A 17,949-nucleotide genomic window follows, 5' to 3' on the forward strand; every position below is an offset into this window, starting at 1 on the left:
CCCAAAGCCCCTTTGCTCCCGGTCACCCAAAGAAAAGCCCCAAAACTCACTGTGTGATTGTACCAGGGCTATTGTGCACCCTCAGAAATTTCCTCTTTAATGAAAGGAAAATAGTTCAATGTCTTGATGTCTTTATGCTTATTATCAAGTCTTCCTTGGTTCTCCTTTGTGATTTGCCGGGAAGAGTCATCACTGGAGAATCTAGAAGCGGAGAATGTGAGGCTTAGAAATTGGAGGTGACTTCATGTTTAATGGAAGCAAATCATGTTGGACCAGAGTTGGGAAATGATCCCAGGACCTTCATGCCCTCCAGACTCTAGAAAACCTTTTCATCTCATGATCCAAGGGTATCACACCCCTTGAACAGCACGGCCCCCAAACCTCATTTCCCTTTTCTCCTTGTCATCCCCATCCCATTCTTCCTAGATGAGTCGACTCAACCACATTCTTTTATCTGAAGATCCCATGTGTAATGTGAAGTTTTCCTACTAAGCCACATGCTTTGGATAAGACATGCATTCTTCTTATCTCCATCTACTCCCATGTGATATAATGTTAGTCATTCAGTCAGTGAGCACTGCAATGAGATAGAAAGGGGACTGAACATGAAGTCACAAGACTGAAATCCAGATCCCTTCTCCATTTGAATTTGGGCAAATCATTTTACCTCTCTAGGCCTCAGCCTCCTCATTGGTAAAATGAGGACTTAGACTAGATGACCTCTAAGATCCCTCCTAGGTCCAGATTTCTTGCCTACCTAATTCTACCTCATCCCATCTCAGCCTCTGATCCTGATGATTCCCCTTTCAGTTCACCACTGCACAGTGTAGACTTCAGCCCCTTGGCTTCTGCATAATGAAAACACTACTCCATTTAACATATGTGCCTTTCATGATCTGGATGCATTTATATCCCTGTCCTCATCAGATATATTTATCTTACTTAGATCAGAGGTTTTTAGAAGGTTTCACATAAGATTGTTTAGCATCTCACACCCGGACGACAGACAGATGGCTATAAAATAAAGATTTTTATAATGATACCTCTAGTTTCCCACTCTCGTCCTCTTAACTATGGAGCCCAGATTATAAACCCTGAAAGAGAGCTGTAGTTATTCTTCTAACATTGTGGTTCTCAGGATCCTTTTATGTTCTTAAAAATTATCAAGGATTCCCCCCCACACAAGGAGCTTTTGTTTATATGGATTATATCAATTGAATTGTTAGAAATAATAGATTTAAAACATTAATTTAATTAATTTCATGAGCCTCATAAGCCCCTTGAAAGGGTGTGGGGAAATCCCAGGAGTCCCAAGACCATTCTTTGCAGAACACTGTGGTATCAAGTTATTTGTCAGCCTTCCCAAGGAGAATTCCTTATTTGTTATTTGGTCAATTTTCAGTCATGTCTGACTCTTCATGACCCCATTTGGGGTTTTCTTGGCAAAGATCGTGGAATGGTTTGCCATTTCCTGCTCCAGCTCATTTTACAGATGAGGAAACTGAGGCAAATAGAGTTCAGTGACTTGCCCAGAGTCACACAGCTAGGAAGAGTCTGAGGCCAGATTTGAACTCAGGAAGAGGAGTCTTCCTGACTCCAGGCCTGGCACCCAATCCACTGTACCACCTAGCTGACTCCAAATTCCATTTTACAACATTGAATATTTACTTAAGGGTATGTTCTTCACTCAGGGAGAAAGAGGATCCTCTGGACCCGTGGGAGAAGAAGGCACTAAAGGATGCTATGGGAGCAAAGGGCCCAAGGTAAGTAGACTTTGAGAAATTGAGAGATTGAGAAATGTTTTGATGCAATATTATAACATTTCCCTAAATGTAATCTCTTTTTTTATTTTTCCATCCTTTTCAGGGAAATAGGGGACTCAGTGGAGAGGAGGTACAGTAACAAGGCTCGTTAAGCTATGGAGGGAAGTAGAGATGATTTCAAAATTACCTATGCTGTACTGGCTAGCAGGGTCGTGCATCTGAATTAGAACTGGAATGTCCCCTGACCTTTCTTTTCACTGTCATTATGTTATATCTGGTCCTTTCCTTGATAACATGTAATTTTATTTTCTCCATCAAATGTTTCAATTGTTTAGTCCTTTTTAATTTTTTATTGAGAACTAGTTTAACAATAACGTATAGAAACCTTTATGGAAAGAGTGTGTATGTATGGATCATACATGATATGTACAACCCCCCCCCCCCGCGGAACACTGAAATAACGTGTTGTTCTAATTCATGGCTGGCTTCGTTTCACTTGGACATAGGGGGATTTGTTACAACATGTATAACTTTGCATTTTCAGGGAGAAGTTGGGGAACTCGGGATTGATGGAATCAATGGAGAACAGGTAAAGTCATCATGCCCTCACATAGACACCTGACAGCTTCAGAAGCCTGTTCTGTGGAAAGGGAGACTTTTTGCCTTTTTTGTTGTTTGTTTCTTATTAGGGCGATGGTGGCCTTCCTGGAACAAAAGGAGAAAAGGGAGATGAAGGTTCTCAGGTGATGTTCTAGGATGCTTGTTCTTTGAAGGGTGAAAATTCAAAAGCAGAAAATAAGGAGATTTTTCTAGAAGTCTACACTTGGAAATAGGTACAAGCAGGCTAGTAAAAACACCCTCCATTTTGGCTATAGCTTTCTCAAGGAAAAGTTCCTCTGTCTTATAAAACCTAATCTTTAGTGCCCACTGAGGTAACTAAAATTCTATGATTAGAGAGGCCTTCTTTCAGAAGGTGTAATATGACATAGGAGAAGTGCAGCATTTGGAGTCAAGGATCCTGGGTTCAAATTCTGCCTCTGATACCAATTACCCCATGGGACCTTGGCCAAGTCCTTCCAGGTCTCTGGGTCTCAGTTTCCTCGTGTGTAAATTTCAAGAGTTGGACTGAAGTCAGATGGCCTCTGGGAGGAGGAGTACATCACACTCCTGCTTTGTCTGACCTTTACATCTCAGTGTAAATTAGTTTAAGACCCCTTCTTAAGAGTAAATTTGGTAGAGGAAAGGCAGGGAGAGAGAAGTATCTGGGGTACCTGTTGGTCTGGAGGCATGAGCAGAAGAGTGGGGTGAAAGAGCCAACAGGCAGGAACCAGGCCTAGAATAGCAAGTCGAAGGGCCACAAGACAGAGTCCCTAAGTAGGCTCCCCCCAAATGGCTAGTAGGCCGCTGCTTTCACTGTCCTAATCACTCGGAAACGGTTTATGCAATGGCAGAAGATTTTTTTTTAACTTTAATGTTCTCTTTCAAAACCAATTTGTCACTATAGAATAAAAAAAGATTGTGAAAGTTTTTTTTCAACTTACATTTTAATATCTTAGAGGAAAAATTATATCCCTATTATAATACAGGACCCTATTCTTTTTAGGGTAACCCTGGGAAGAAAGGACCACCGGGTGACAGTGGCAAAAGAGGATTGCGAGGGGATCCTGTAAGTTTCTTTGATTCTGTCAACTCAGACCACAGGCATAAAAAGGCATTCATTAAGTACCAACTGTATGCCCTGGAATACATTTCACTAAATGCTGGAGATAAAAATACAAAAATGAAATAGGCCTTGCCTTCAACAGGGGACGTTACCATTATATATGTGTGTGTGTGTGTGTGTGTGTGTTGTGTGTGTGTGTGTGTGTGTGTGTGTGTGTATGTGTGTGTATGCATATACATATAAACGTACATACCCATACACATATATGTACATATTATATATATATATATATATATATATATATACACACACATATATTTATATAATATATGTGCATGATATATACAAAATGAATGCAAAGTACTTGGAGTCAGGAAGAAGACACCAGGAGCTGAGGGCATCAGGGAAAAGGTCGATGCAGAAAGTAAAATGGGAGGGGCCTCTTGAAGGAAGCTGAGATGTTGAGGAAGGAGAACGTTGCAGACATGGAGGATGCCCAGTGCAGACATGGCGGTTATGTAGGATATAGCTGGACCACAGAATACAAGAAAGGTAGTTAAGGTGAAGAAGAGGAGAGGTAGGAAGGAGTCAGGTTGTGAAAAGATTTAATCATTAAACTAAGGACTTTATATTTGTCCCTAGAGGTAATTGGGGACATTGGGTTTTATTGAGCAGAGGAACTACATGACTAGACATGGGCTTTAGGAAATCCCTTTGTAGGCCATGTGGGAGATGAATCAGTGGGAATTGATTTGAAGCTGGGAGACCAATTGAGAAGCTGCGGCAGTAGCCCAGGTGATGAGGGCCAGGACTAGAGTGGTAGCTGTGTGACTCTCCATTGGAAGGCCAAGAGTGAGGCCAACAGCCTCCAGGCCCAAGCTCTCACTGGTCAGAAATGCCTAAGTCTGTCTAAGCTGAGCTTTTCTGCACAGGGCGTTGGACAGCCAAAATCTGAGTCATGTGAATTGAGAAGCTCTCACAGGGTGATTTGCCAGCATTCCTGGAGGGTATTCCATCAGTTTAGGCAGACCTTTGTGCATCCTAGGATCTGTCATCCACATCCATTCCAGGGAAGGTTGTAGTAGAAGTTACTTTTTTTTTTTAAGTGCCAGGATTGGTAAAAGATCAGTGTCCCAATATCCAGCATGAGAGAGTGTGCAGCAATTCCTTGATGTGAGTAAAGGCATGTGGAGGATGGGGTCCTGACAAGGAGCCCGTCCCACCCAGGTGAAAATCTGGGCCAAGTTACTGCCAGTCTGAGAAGATGTATGATGTGGATCATTAGCATGAGGGAAACAGAGACTTGTATATTGAGTGTATTATGGGAGTGAGCCTCACAAGGTGTGAATTATACACCTATACATATAGAAGCCCTATTCATAATAGGGGATTTTTAAAATAAAATATTAATGAAGAAATGGTTTTCTTAGAAAGACAAACGGCAGCGGAGCCAAAATGGCGGAGTGAAAGCAGTGACTTGCTTGAGCTCTCCCCCAAACCCCTCCAAATACTCATAAAAAATGGCTCTAAACAAATTCTGAAGCAGCAGAACCCACAAAAAGACAGAGTGAAACAAATTTCCAGCCCAAGACAACCTGGATGATTGATCAGAAAGGTGTATCTCGCCGGGCTGGGAGCACGGCGCAGCGCTGCGTGGGCGCGCAGGCTGCAGGGAACCTGGAGCAGGCCTCAGAGGACTGAATCATGGGCAGCTCTGGAGGTTTCCAGACTCCTCAATCCACCAATGCCAAAGACAGCTTAGAAGGTCAGTGGGAAAAGTCTGTTTCTGTCTGTGCTGAGACAGGAAGGTGGGGTTTCAGTTCCATTCCCCAAGAGCGTGGCCCTGGAGGGGGTGCAGCTGCTTCCCGAGCTTCCAGCCCACAGACTGAGGGGGAATCCAGTGGCTGATCAGAGAGGGATCACAGGGATCTCTTTGCCAGTGCTGAGGCAGGAATCTCTTGCTTTGCCCCTGTTTGGATCTGGGTCACAGTTCTGGGTGGCGGTGCTGGGGTGAGGAGGAACGCTGGCATGGTGGAGCTTGGAGTGGCTGTGAGAGGAACCCTTCCTCACAGTTACAGGACAGAAAGGAATACTTGTGGTCACAGGCCAGGAAAGGAGTAAACACCTCGCCCTTTATCATACCACCTTGGAAGAACTGAAAATGTACAGGTCCCTACAAGTATCTCTGAAAACAGCTGTACAAACCCCTGAAGCTTGGGACAATACATTGTCCACATTGGAAGCAGACTCTTACCTTAACAAAGGGTTTAAAACTCAAGTAATTGGCTGGGATCATGAGCAAGCAGCGCAAAAAGAGTCAGACCATAGAATCTTACTTTGGTGAAAAAGAAGATCAAAATATACAACCAGAAGAAGACAACAAAGTCAAAGCTCCTACATCCAAAGCCTCCAAGAAAAATATGAATCAGTCCCAGGCCTTGGAAGAGCTCAAAAGGGATTTTGAGAAGCAAGTAAGGGAAGTAGAGGAAAAACTGAGAGTGATGCAAGAAAATCATGAAAAACAAGTCAACAGCTTGCTAAAGGAGACCCAAAAAAATACTGAAGAAAATAACACCTTAAAAAATAGCCTAACCCAAATGGCAAAAGAGGTCCAAAAAGCCAATGAGGAGAAAATGCCCTAAAAAGCAAAATTGGCCAAATGGAAAAGGAAGTCCAAAAGCTACTGAAGAAAATACTTCCTTAAAAATTAGAATAGAGCAATTGGAAGATAGTGACTTTATGAGAAATCATGACACAGTAAAACAAATCCAAAAGAATGAAAAATTAGAAAACAATGTGAAATATCTCATTGGAAAAACAACTGACCTGGAAAATAGATCCAGGAGAGAGAATTTAAAAATTATTGGACTATCTGAAAGCTATGATCAAAAAAAGAGCCTAGACATCATCTTTCAAGAAATTATCAAGGAAAACTGCCCTGCTATATTAGAACCAGAGGGCAAAATAGAAATTGAAAGAATCCACTGATCTCCTCCTGAAAGAGATCCCCAAAGGAAAACTCCTAGGAATATTGTAGCCAAATTCCAGAGTTCCCAGGTCAAGGAGAAAATATTACAAGCTGCCAGAAGGAAACAATTCAAGTACTGTGGAAATACAATCAGGATAACACAAGATTTAGCAGTTTCTACATTAAAGGACCACAGGGCATGGAATATAATATTCCAGAGGGCAAAGGAGATAGGATTACAACTAAGAATTATCTACCCAGGGGAAAAAATGGTCATTCAGTGAAATAAAGGACTTTCAAGCATTCTTGATGAAAAGACCAGAGCTGAATAGAAAATTTGACTTTCAAATACAGGACTCAAGTGGAACATGAAGAGGTAAACAGGAAAGAGAAATCATAAGAGACTTATTAAGATTGAACTGTTTACATTCCTGCATGGAAAGATGATATTTATAACTCATGAGACCTTTGTCAGTATTAGGGTAGTTGGAGGAAAAAAATTATATGTATGTATATGTAGATAGATAGATAGATAGAGGGCACAGGGTGAGTTGAAGATTAAGGGGTCATATCTGGAGAATAAAATTAAGGGATGAGAGAGGATTATACTCAGAGAAGAAGAAAGGGAGAGGTAGAATGGGGTAAAATCTCACAAAAAAAAACAAAGAAAAGTCTCTTACAGTGGAGGGGAAACGGGGAAGGTGAGAGAATGAGTGAATCTTATTCTCATAGGATTTGGCTTAAGGACGGAATAACAAAAACATTCAATTGGGTATGGAAATCTGTCTTACCCTACAGGAAAATAGGGGGAGAAGGGGACAAGAGAGCAGGGGGATGATAGAGAGGAGGGCAGATTGGGAAAGGGGTAATCAGAAGTAAATACTTCTGAGGAGGGACAGGGTCAAAAGAAAGAATAGAATAAATGGGAGGGCAGGATAGGATTAAGGGAAATAGAGTTAGTTTTTCACAACATGTCTACTATGGAAGTGTTTTGCATAACTGCACATGTACAATCTATATTAAGTTGCTTGCCTTTTCAATGAGGGTGGGTGGGGAAGGAGGAAGAGAGAAAATTTGAAACCTAAAGTTTTAAAAACATGTTTAAAAAAAATGTTTTCACGTGCTACTGGAAAATAAGAAATACAGGAAATGGGGTACAGAAGTCTGTCCTGCCCTACAGGAAAATAGAAGGGGAAGGGGATAAGAGAAGGGGAGAGAGATAGAAGAGAGGACAGACTAGGGGAAGGGATATTCAGAATGCATGCCATCTTGGGGTGGGAGGAGGGGGGAGATGGGGTATAAATTTGGAATTCAAAAACTTGTGGGAGTGAATGTGGAAAGCTAAAAATAAATTTATATTAAAAAAAGAAAAAAGACAAAAGGCACTTAGAAAGACATCTTAGAAAGGATAATATTTATTGTTCTTATTATCTGTATTTTTTGTAGCTTTAATGTATTTATGCATCTGGAAGAGTTATCACTAAAATTAATATGGTGACTTTTTAAGGAGGAGGCCAAATTTCTGACTCCATGGAATCCAAAGCCATCTTTCTCTGGTTTTTATGAGCCTCTCTCCACTAAGTAGGACTGAACCCAACTTCATCAGGGGCCTCCAGGCTTATAAGTTAGCAACATAATTTTTCCAAGTGCCAACTGGGTGCAGACATTGTGCTGAGCGCTGGTGAGGCAGACCTGGGAGGCACCGTCAGGGAGCTTATGGCCTCCATGGGGAGACACGGACCAGAGGAAAATGCCAGTACAAGATGTGATGCCCAGTGCCAAGTGGGAGCTGTGGGAATTTCATTGGCACAAATGTCTTGAGATCATGAAGAGTTTTCTGTAAAGCTGTGAAAACTTTAGTGAACTGTGAAGTAGTATTCTAAGTCCTGATAACGTGTCTTTGAGACACAATCCTGGGTCAGTGGGAGAAAGAATAGGGTACAGTGAATATTAACAAAACCATGTATTTCAATTTGAGCAGCTCAATGGCTCAGTGGATAGAGAGGTGGGCCTGGACCCTGAGTTCAAATGTGGCCTCAGACACTTACTAGCTGTGTGACCCTGGGCAAGTCATTTAACCGCTATTTGCCTCAGTTTCCTCATCTGTAAAATGAGCTGGAGAAGGAAATGGCCAACCCCTCTAGTGTCTTTGACAAGAAGATCCCAGTGGGGACATAGAGATTCAGACACAACTGAAACCGAAATGAACAACAAGTATTTCAATTCGACGAGCACTTATTAAGGGCCTGCTTCATTCTGGTGCCTTCTCTCTGTTGGTTATTTCAGATTTATCCCGTATGCAGCTTGCCTGTACGTTCTTGTTTGTTTATTGTCTTCCCTATTAGACTGTAAGCCCCTTGAGGGCAGGGGTTATCTTTGGCCTTTCTTTGTATCCCCAAGGTAGCACAGAGTTTGGTGCACACGGCACGTGCTTAATAAAAGCTTACTGCCTGCCTGTGAAGTGCCAGGCACCGTAATAAACACTAGGGATCCAAACCAGACAAAGCCTTGCCTTTGAAGAGCTTGCATTCTGGTAGGGTTGGGAGAAGGACAGGGTGGGGAAGAATGTAGGAATTATCAAGAAAATACAAACTAACTTCAAGAAGGAGAGAGAATTAATTACTGGAGGGACTCGGAGTAGGTTTCATGGAAGAGACGGCCCGTGTGCCCGCTGTGAAGGGAGAGGGGGATTCTGTGAGGAAGATAGGATAAGGGAGTGCTTTCCAGACATGGAAATTTAAATAAGATGGCCTATGTGGGGAAGGAGAGTAAGATGAAATAAGACCAGAAAGTTAGGTGGGGGCCAGACTGTGGAGAGCTTGAGACACCAGGCATCGACTTCATGAAGAGAAGGAATCGGTGCTACAAGATGGATGCTAGGTGTGATTTCTGTCTTTGTGTCTCCTCTGTTGGCATGCTGCCTGGCGCATAGTAGGTGCTTATTGATTGAATTAACTTTTAAAAGCATTTATTAAGCACCTTCCCTACATGAGAGATTCTTAACCTGGGATCCATGAACTTGTTTTTAATATTTTAAAAACTGTTATTTCAACAATTCATGTCCTTTTAATCCTATTATTAGTTCTTACATTTCTTGTTTTTCAAGAAGCTTCCTAAGGTGCCTAACTTAGAAACAGGAAATAGTTCCTGCCCTGGAAGAATGTGGCTCATATCTTAAGATAGATCAGTTCAAGAAGCTTCACTTATCCACCTAGGGAAACTGAACATTTATTTTGATTATTTCTAGACTCCATCAATGTAACTCAGTTATAATTATTCCTAAACAGTTGTGGAATTTTAAATTCCTTTGAAAGTTGTACCACCTGAACATTCTGAGTGGCACTCTGCTTTCTTGAATGTGTGCAAACTGACAGATGAGATGCCTGAAAAGCCAGCTCGGTGGAGTGCCACGTTTATCCAAACCCTCACTTTACCCCGTGTGTGTCAAGCCTCCTTCTCGGGTCCCCAGAAGCCCACCCAGAAATCTGTCCCAATGCTGGGTATGCTGCCTGTCCTTGTGTGTGGTACTTGTGGGTTTCTATTTCAAGGAAAGGATGGGAGAGCAGAGTTGATGGAACTAATGCTGGCATGTGTGTGCAGAGACCGTACATGTGAACGGGTGATTCATAACACGTGTGTCATTAGCCTAATTGCTGGGAAATGTAACCACTTGGTGGTATGCCAGCTTGACTGTTTGGGTGCTGACATGTCACTGTGATTAGGAGATCTCACAAGGCTCCTTATTGGCTTGTGTGTCGAGGAAAACATAACAAGACTAGTATTTGCTCTGCACAGCCCAGTGAAGCATATCATTCTTAAACATATTCAGAGCCATAGTTGTGATTTTTGTGCCTGGGGCAGGTACCACAAACAGCTGTCCTCTGAGGGAGATTGCCCAGATGAGTCGTAGACCCCTCCTTCTAAGACACAGCTTCAGGTCTCTCCCTGTTCCAGCCCACCCTCTGGCAGCTGCCAGGATCACTTGTCTAAAGCACAGAACAGACCATGTCATCATTCTCTTGCTTAATGAGCTCCAGTATGGTATAGCTGGAAGAGCATTGCCTCTGGAACTGGAGGACCTGGGTTTGAATCTCTCCCTATGTGACCTGGGGCAAATCACTCAACCTTCTTAGACCTGGGTTTCTTCCTCTGAAAATGAGGGCCTCTAAGATGTCTTCCAGCCCCAGCGTCCTGAGCTCGTGATTTCTTTCCAGGCCCTACCATGAAACCCATCAATTCTGCTCATGCATTCCTCTCTTGAAGTAGCAACCTCTGAGTACCCCACACAAAGATGGACGGAGCACGCCCAAAATTGGGACATTCTTTTGGGTGGAAGGGAGGGGAATAAGGAAGGAGACTTAACACAAGTACTAAAGTGACCATTGCTGTCCATGGTCATGTATAACTTAACGGTCTCCTCATTCACCCAAATGGGAGAGGAAGGAGAGGAATTAATAGTACCTGTTCCCTGTGTAGATAGAAGGGTGCTGCCTCTGTAACAGCTAGCAAAATGACTGTCCCCTTGGGGCTGCTCTTTCTATAAATATGTGGCTTGGGGCTGATTCATGTGTGGTTTATCTGTCAAAATTCCCTAAGTATCCTCTGTCTCCTTTACTGATACCCTACACACACACACACACACACACACACACACGCACACACGTTTATACTTCGTAATTAAAGGCAGCATGGTGTAGAGTACTAGTCCTCAAACTTTTTGGTCTGTGGACACCTTTAGCATTCTTAAAAATTGTTTAGGAACCCCTACACAAATTTTTGTGTATGTGAGCTGTTATCTATCAAAATTTATCCTATTAGAAATTAAAGCATGTTGGTATCATTATGAAAATAATTTTGACCTCATAAGCCACCCCCCAAAGAGACCTGAGATCCCTAGGGATCCTTGAACCACACTTTGAGAACCACTGGGATAGTGAATGGAGGGCTGGCTGTACAGTTAGGAAGACCCAGGTTCAAGTCCCCAACAGATATTGGCAGTGTGACCCTGTTCAAGTTACCTCTTAGTGCGCACCAGGAATCTCTTTTAGACTGTTAAATGGTAGAGCAGGTGCCAGACTGCATTGGTAGAAGGAATTTCCTCACTGGGAAATGAAATGAAATCCCCAGCCTTATCCCTTCCCATCCTTCTCTCTCAAAATAGAAATTAACTTATTTTAAGAAAACTTGTTATACCAAAATTCAAACTCAGGGAAAATAAAGACAAATTTGAAGGTAATTGTTGGATTTACTAAACAGTTCTCTTCAGAATTTCTTTCAATAAGCACATTTTTAAAGTTTATTTTTTTTAAAGATTGACTGATTTTTTTTCACCTATCATTTTAAAGCCGCATCTGTTATTTAGAAGGGTAATTATGTCCCAGTGTATGCTCAGCAAATATTTATTGACTGACTAGTGTGGTGTTTACTTGGGTTTACCAGATGGGCCAAATTGGCCCCCAAATTCGCTCAAACAACTGGACGATTGAGCCAAACAACTGGTTTGATTTCATTTTTCCAGGGAAATGACAGCTCCTTGGATGGAACCGGTCAGACCAGTTGGCTGTCTTGTTGTCACGTGGTTTCCTCACAGGTTCTGCCCTGAGCCACTCATAGTTCTGTTGGAGTCAATGACAATCAGCTATCATTAAAGCAGCCATGGAAAGATATTAGAGAATTTGGTTAGTTTCTAGAAGGAAAAAAATGTATCAATGCTAAATGGTTGATTTCTTTTTAAAAAGATGTCTCATACTTCTTTTGGTTACCTCTTCAGCATGACTTAAAACAAAAGGGGAATTTGGCAAGGAAATTTGGCAGTGAGAGGTGTGGAAGGAGAAGGGAACGGTATGTGGGCACGTCTGGGACTTGGTATTCCTGCACCTGGGATAATGCTTTGCCAACAGGGACCTTCCTTCTCCCACTTAGGCTAGTAAGAACACCTTCTGTTCCTTTTCCAGAGATCAGACAGACTAGACGTGGAGTGACTTAGAGGAAGCAGTAAGTAATAGTAGAGGCGGAGAGGGTCAGGGGCATACATAGCTTCATCTGTGGCTGGTCGACCCTTCAAGAATAATGCTGTTCTTATGGCCAGCACCAGTAGCCTGGTTCTTGAGCTTTCTTCCTTTCCTGAAGGGAACGAGTGACCATAGAAGGCCAGGAGGCTAACTACCCATAGGCAAGGGAGAACATTCCAACAACTTGTTTATTTTACTCTTCTTGTACTCTTAAATGAGCAGGATTTCTATTGCCAATTTCTTTCTTTTTTTGGCCCAATGTCTTGTGAAATACCCAAGGAGACATGATGTAAAAATTGCTTGTTTCTTTTAGCAAAAGCTGCTGACAATTTTGTCTTTTATTATTCTTTTTTTTCTAGGGCAACCCTGGATCAGACAATAACAGAGACGGACCCATGGGCCCAAAAGGAGAAATGGGAAGACAAGTAACTATGCAGAAATTTGAAATTGTTTTTGCAAAATAACCACAAGACAACTGTGAAGTCTAAGCACAAGGGACGGGACATAAAACTTGAGATGCCATGATCTCAGGCTGGTTTGTTTAACTCTGTGATAGCTGAAAGGTCACTCTTTCACTTGGCCTACTGGCTTCTAAGAGTTCAGGTCTCTGTTTTAAGTCGTTCCTTTGAACTGGGAGTAAATGTCTTGATAAACCTTCACTTTAGCATATTTGTCTAATAAATGGGAATGTCTCTTCCCCAATTTAAAATACAGGGATATTTGATAAAACTCGTGCCAGCAGGAGAGTTCTCCTGCCTCCACACACATCAGGGAAGCACATTGTAAAAGAACAAAATATTCTCATTGTTACATGATATGAATAGCATGAATTGGGTGATCTTGACTCCTCAAATGCTCAAGATAAATCTCTCTGACAAACTTAACAGTGACAGATTCACACTAGGTTTTTGAGTTTAAGAATTTTATCCTTGCGTAAGGATTTCTTTTTTTTTAATGGACTTCTTGGACTAGTTTCTGCCCCTCACTCCTCTTTACCCAAGAATTATTTTCGTGACTCTTCCTTGAGTCGTGAATGGTCAAACAGACTGATAAGCCACTTTGCCTCCCTCCATTTAGATTTTGGAAGGACAGTATTTTGAAATGTTCATCAGTGGCGTGTTAGTCACCCCAGTGACTTAGCCAAGGGAATGAGTCCTGGATGACCGATGGATAACCCATATGTAGGAAGCCAAAAAAAAAAATGATCCCATTAATGACTGATACACAACATATTTCATTAGCAATAAATGGCAATAAAATGCATGTAAGATTTAATGGATAGATTTGATTTAAATATGATATAATATATGCCAGAAAGTGAATTGGAGAGATGTGAACAGATGGAGTCATCTAGTTGGTATTTTTTATTGCCTCTCTTCCTCATTTTCCCAAAGAAAGATGTGATTAATGGCCATTGGAATGCGATGCAAAAGGAGAGAACCTATCTCTGCCTCTCCCATTTGACCCCGTTGGCTCCTCTGGTTTCCTACAAATTAATTAAAAGATGGGGGAGGTGACAATGTTTGAACTTGTCTTAACATGAAACTGCTTGTTTCCTTGACAGGGTAGGAGAGGACAGCCGGGAATACCAGGGTCTCCAGGCTCCCGAGGCGACACAGTAAGAGCCCACTTAGATCTGGAGGCCAAACCTCCTTCTGGCCTTAGTTGTGACCACAGTGGTTGGCTCTCCTATGGGGGAGGGGACTTGGGTGTTTCCATTATGACTTGCTGGATTGGTCAGCCTACACTGGTGACGAGGGAAGCTCTAAAAGCAATGTTGGCATTAGGTCTTCAGGGCATCCTCCTGGCCTGGGGACGACAGGAATCGCCAACAAGGGGAGAGTGGATCACGGAAGGCGTTATCTTCTCAGCGGGCTAGATTACGTTATCACAGAAGTCATGCCACATTCTAGGTTCTAATTAGATTTTTGGGTATACCATGGTGACATTGGACTCACTTGGAGTGAAAGCAGGATAGGCTTAGAACCATAAAGGGAAGTAAGAAAGTCATTGGTCCCATCCTTACATTTTACAGATGAGGAAACTGAGGCCTCAGAGAAGATAAGTGATTTGCCCAAGGTCACACAAGAAATGGTAGCAGAGCAGGAATCGAACTTGTGTCTTCGGACCTCAAATCCAGCATTCTCTATCCTGTGCCACTCTGCATCTCTCAAAACACATCCCCAGATGTAGATGTAGATGTATTTTGTTGTTGTTGTTGTTCTGCATTAACATTTGGGCCTTAGTACGTGGAATAAACTGAAATAAGGCCTGGTCTTGACTACCTGGTAAAGCACAGAGACTGTGAACGGGTTAAGGAAAGCTATTTTATGATAGGAGGAAACGTAAGGTGCATATAAATTCTTCTGTTTCATACTAAATTCTAAATTAGATTCATTCTTTCTCATGTTAATATATTTTCTAGCACTTTTTAGTATATTTCAGAGCCCCTTTCCTAGGTAATTATAGTTTTTCCCCTCAGAGCCTAACAACAATATTAAAAAATTGGGCCTGAGTTTTGATTAGTTTAAGTCTAATAAACTTAGCTTATGATTCCTTCCTTAGTCAGAAGATAATAGTGGGACTGGTCTCATGACCTCAAGAGAAAAACATCCTCATATACTCTGAGGATTCAGTCTTCTTTGCATGGCAAAGAAAATGGATTCCAAGAGGGAGGGAGAAAGGAAAAAGTCTGAAATGTTCAGAATTTATTGGGCTCTGGAAAAATACATTTCATTAATGCTGCTTTAATGCAGCTATGGATAAAATAATGGGTTAGCTAATCATCTCACATCCTAAAGGGTGTGACTCTCTTACATACCCTTGGAAAACATTTTCATCTTAAAGAATATTGCCCATAAAGCAGTATCCCATGGCGTACAGGAAGAGGAAAAACAGATCTTGTAGAAGTGATAGCCTTCTCAAGAGGCTAAGCAGCATCATTGTCGACTGGTTATCCTATGCCCTCTCTGGGCATCACAGCTGGCAGTCATGACCAAAGTCATTTGCCTATCATATTTGATATTCAGGGGCAAGACTGAATCAGGATTCTAAAATGGGACTCCATTTGTGTTGGCTATTTATGGAGAAAGATGGTGCACAGAGTTCCACAAGTTACTGATGAACCATAGTTGGCAAGAGCCAATAGAAGTGGTATTTTTACTGAGATACTGAAACAGAGGCCTCCAGCAAGAAGGCATTGCAGAAAGGGGGCAGTCCTGGTTACCATGTAGAGTGGCCGGGAAGGATGGGGAAGGCTTCTCATCAACGAGCCTGCTGTTAAGAGGTAGCACTGAATATCATGACAGATGGGAAGGGCATCTGTGGTCCATAGCCAAAGGGCAAATTTCACTTCTAACCAAGGTAGAAAGGACCATTCATCATGCATTGACCTTTTCATCTAGCTAGGCTGAGGAGAACAAAGCAGGAGTATGAATGGATTTGCTCCTTAGACGAATTGTGATTAGAATTGATGTTTTCTATATAAAGAAATGGTTGCTTTTTCTCATGATTTGGAGTCCCAAGTCTCTGCAGATGTTCCAGGACTTAATGCAGTCATACTTGGACACTGGAAGAACAGCATGAATCCTGAAGATTCTGAGTCACTTGGCACCAAAAACCTGAAGTATTCCTTTCAGGTTTCCCATCTATGTTCTCAGGCACTTAATCTCTTGCACTTTTCTTCTTGGTAGGAAGCTAGGACTACCTGTTTGATTCCTTTTCTGGTCTGGTCTTGGAAAAAGCATAGGGCTGGGGGTCCAGGAGTCTTTGTTCTGCCAAGAAGGGTCAATAAACATTTATTAAGCTCCAATGCTAAGTGTTGGGGATACAAAAAAGTCAAAAAATAGCCCCTGCCCTCAAGGAGCTCACAGTCTAAGGGGGAGACATCAAGCAGACAAATACGTACAAACAAGTTATACAGGATAAATAGGAAATAGTTAAGAGTGAGAAAGTGCTAGAATGAAGAAGGGTTGGAAAAGGCTTCCTATAGAAGATTTTATTTGGGACTTGAAGGAAACTAGGGAAGGCAGGAGGTGGAAATGAGAAAGGAGAGCCTTCCAGGCACGAGAGCAAACCGAAAACGCCCTGAGCTGGAGATGAAGTGTCTTGTTCATGGAACAGCTAGGAGGCCGGCATCATTGGATCAAAGAGGACATGTTGGGGAGTAAGTTGTGAGAAGACTGAAAAGGTGGGAGGGAGCTGGATTATGAAGGACTTTGAATGCTAAGCAAAGGATTTGGCATTTGGCCCTGGAGGTGATAGGGAACCACTGGAGTTTATTGAGAGCTTTTTATTAAAAACTATTAAAGGGACTATAAGGATCTAGGCTTGAGTAAAATTGTGAGTGGGATAAGTTTAGGATAGGGGGGTTTGGAGCTGGAAAGGACCTCATAGAGTGAGCAGGCTGAAGTCCAGAGAGACTGGCCCATGGTCATAGAGCTAGTGAGGGCTGGAGCCCTATCTCTGGTCCCGTGATTTCTGGCACTCTGTCTTCTTTCTCAGAAGCCCTTTTTCTTCTTCCTGATACGTGCTCCCTTTCTATACATCTCTTGAATTGCCTATACCATGACCTATTCTCTCTGAGCCCTTCTGTCAATTGTAATTTAAGCTGAAGGTATCATACATCTTGAAGTTACTTTTATTTTAATAAGAGACTCTTGAATACTAAAAGACTTGCGAGGTATGAATTTCTAATGATGGAATTTGAAGTACTATAATTCGGGAAGGGAAGATATTTAAGGCATAAGAGTCCTTTCCAGAAACCCTTCTATCAAACCATTTAGGTGGCTACCCACTCTGCCCACTCTGAAGGCCAGCCTTGGTGCTATGCATATGTGACACATTATTTCATTCACGGACCCTTTTTAACCATTGATGTATTTTTTTGGAATCTGTTAGTTGAATTAAGACCAGTAAAACCGGTATCTAAGATGCCTTTATGGGCCTCTAGGCTAATGCCTGAAGTGTTTGCTCCCTTGTGCAGTAGTGAGATTCAGATGAGATGATGCATGTATAAAGTGCTCTAGAAATATTAGCCATTAGTTATTACTAGTAAGAACCTCAACGTGAGCCTGAAGCCAGAATGAGGGTATTGGTAGGAAACCCTTTGTAGTTTCTTAAAGGGGGAAAAAAATCCATGTGACCAGGCATCATTTTTTAAAAGCCCACTGGTTACCTTCATTGGCTCGTGTCTTAGTTTGGTTGGTTTTGTTTTGTTTTTCCAGTTTCTCCAGGTTATATTGCTTTGGATAAAATGGAATAGGTTTGGCCACCTTCCTCCCACTGCAATCACCACCACCTCCCACCTGCCAATCCACAGGGAGCGAAAGGAGCCAAAGCTCGGCTGTTCAGAGCCTGGTTATCTGCCCAGCCTGATTCTCCAAGTCCTTGGCTCATCATCCGTTTCTCTCTGGCTTGCTGCCTTTTGGACACGGCACCGATAATTGAGTTTATTTGGTGGTTGGCCTGGTGAAATAAAAAGAGATGAAATCTGCCTCAGTCAATTTTGCAAGTCGTGAACAGCTCTAGTAAAAGTGGAATGGG

General features: G+C 42.2%; 1 protein-coding gene across 1 annotated transcript in view; it reads left to right on the forward strand.

Annotated features, from left to right (window-relative positions):
- LOC110209067 (collagen alpha-6(VI) chain) overlaps positions 1–17,949 on the forward strand; it is a 138,943-nt gene that overhangs the window by 61,248 nt on the left and 59,746 nt on the right. Inside the window, exons 15-21 of the mRNA XM_020987257.2 lie at positions 1,692–1,763; positions 1,867–1,893; positions 2,308–2,352; positions 2,453–2,506; positions 3,367–3,429; positions 12,765–12,830; positions 13,970–14,023. Coding sequence (XP_020842916.1) covers positions 1,692–1,763; positions 1,867–1,893; positions 2,308–2,352; positions 2,453–2,506; positions 3,367–3,429; positions 12,765–12,830; positions 13,970–14,023 — 381 coding nt within the window. The remainder of the gene's footprint in view (positions 1–1,691; positions 1,764–1,866; positions 1,894–2,307; positions 2,353–2,452; positions 2,507–3,366; positions 3,430–12,764; positions 12,831–13,969; positions 14,024–17,949) is intronic.

Source organism: Phascolarctos cinereus, unplaced genomic scaffold (genome assembly GCF_003287225.1).
Source record: "Phascolarctos cinereus isolate Bilbo 61053 unplaced genomic scaffold, phaCin_HiC Scaffold_1;HRSCAF=81, whole genome shotgun sequence".
Lineage (NCBI taxonomy): Eukaryota > Metazoa > Chordata > Mammalia > Diprotodontia > Phascolarctidae > Phascolarctos > Phascolarctos cinereus.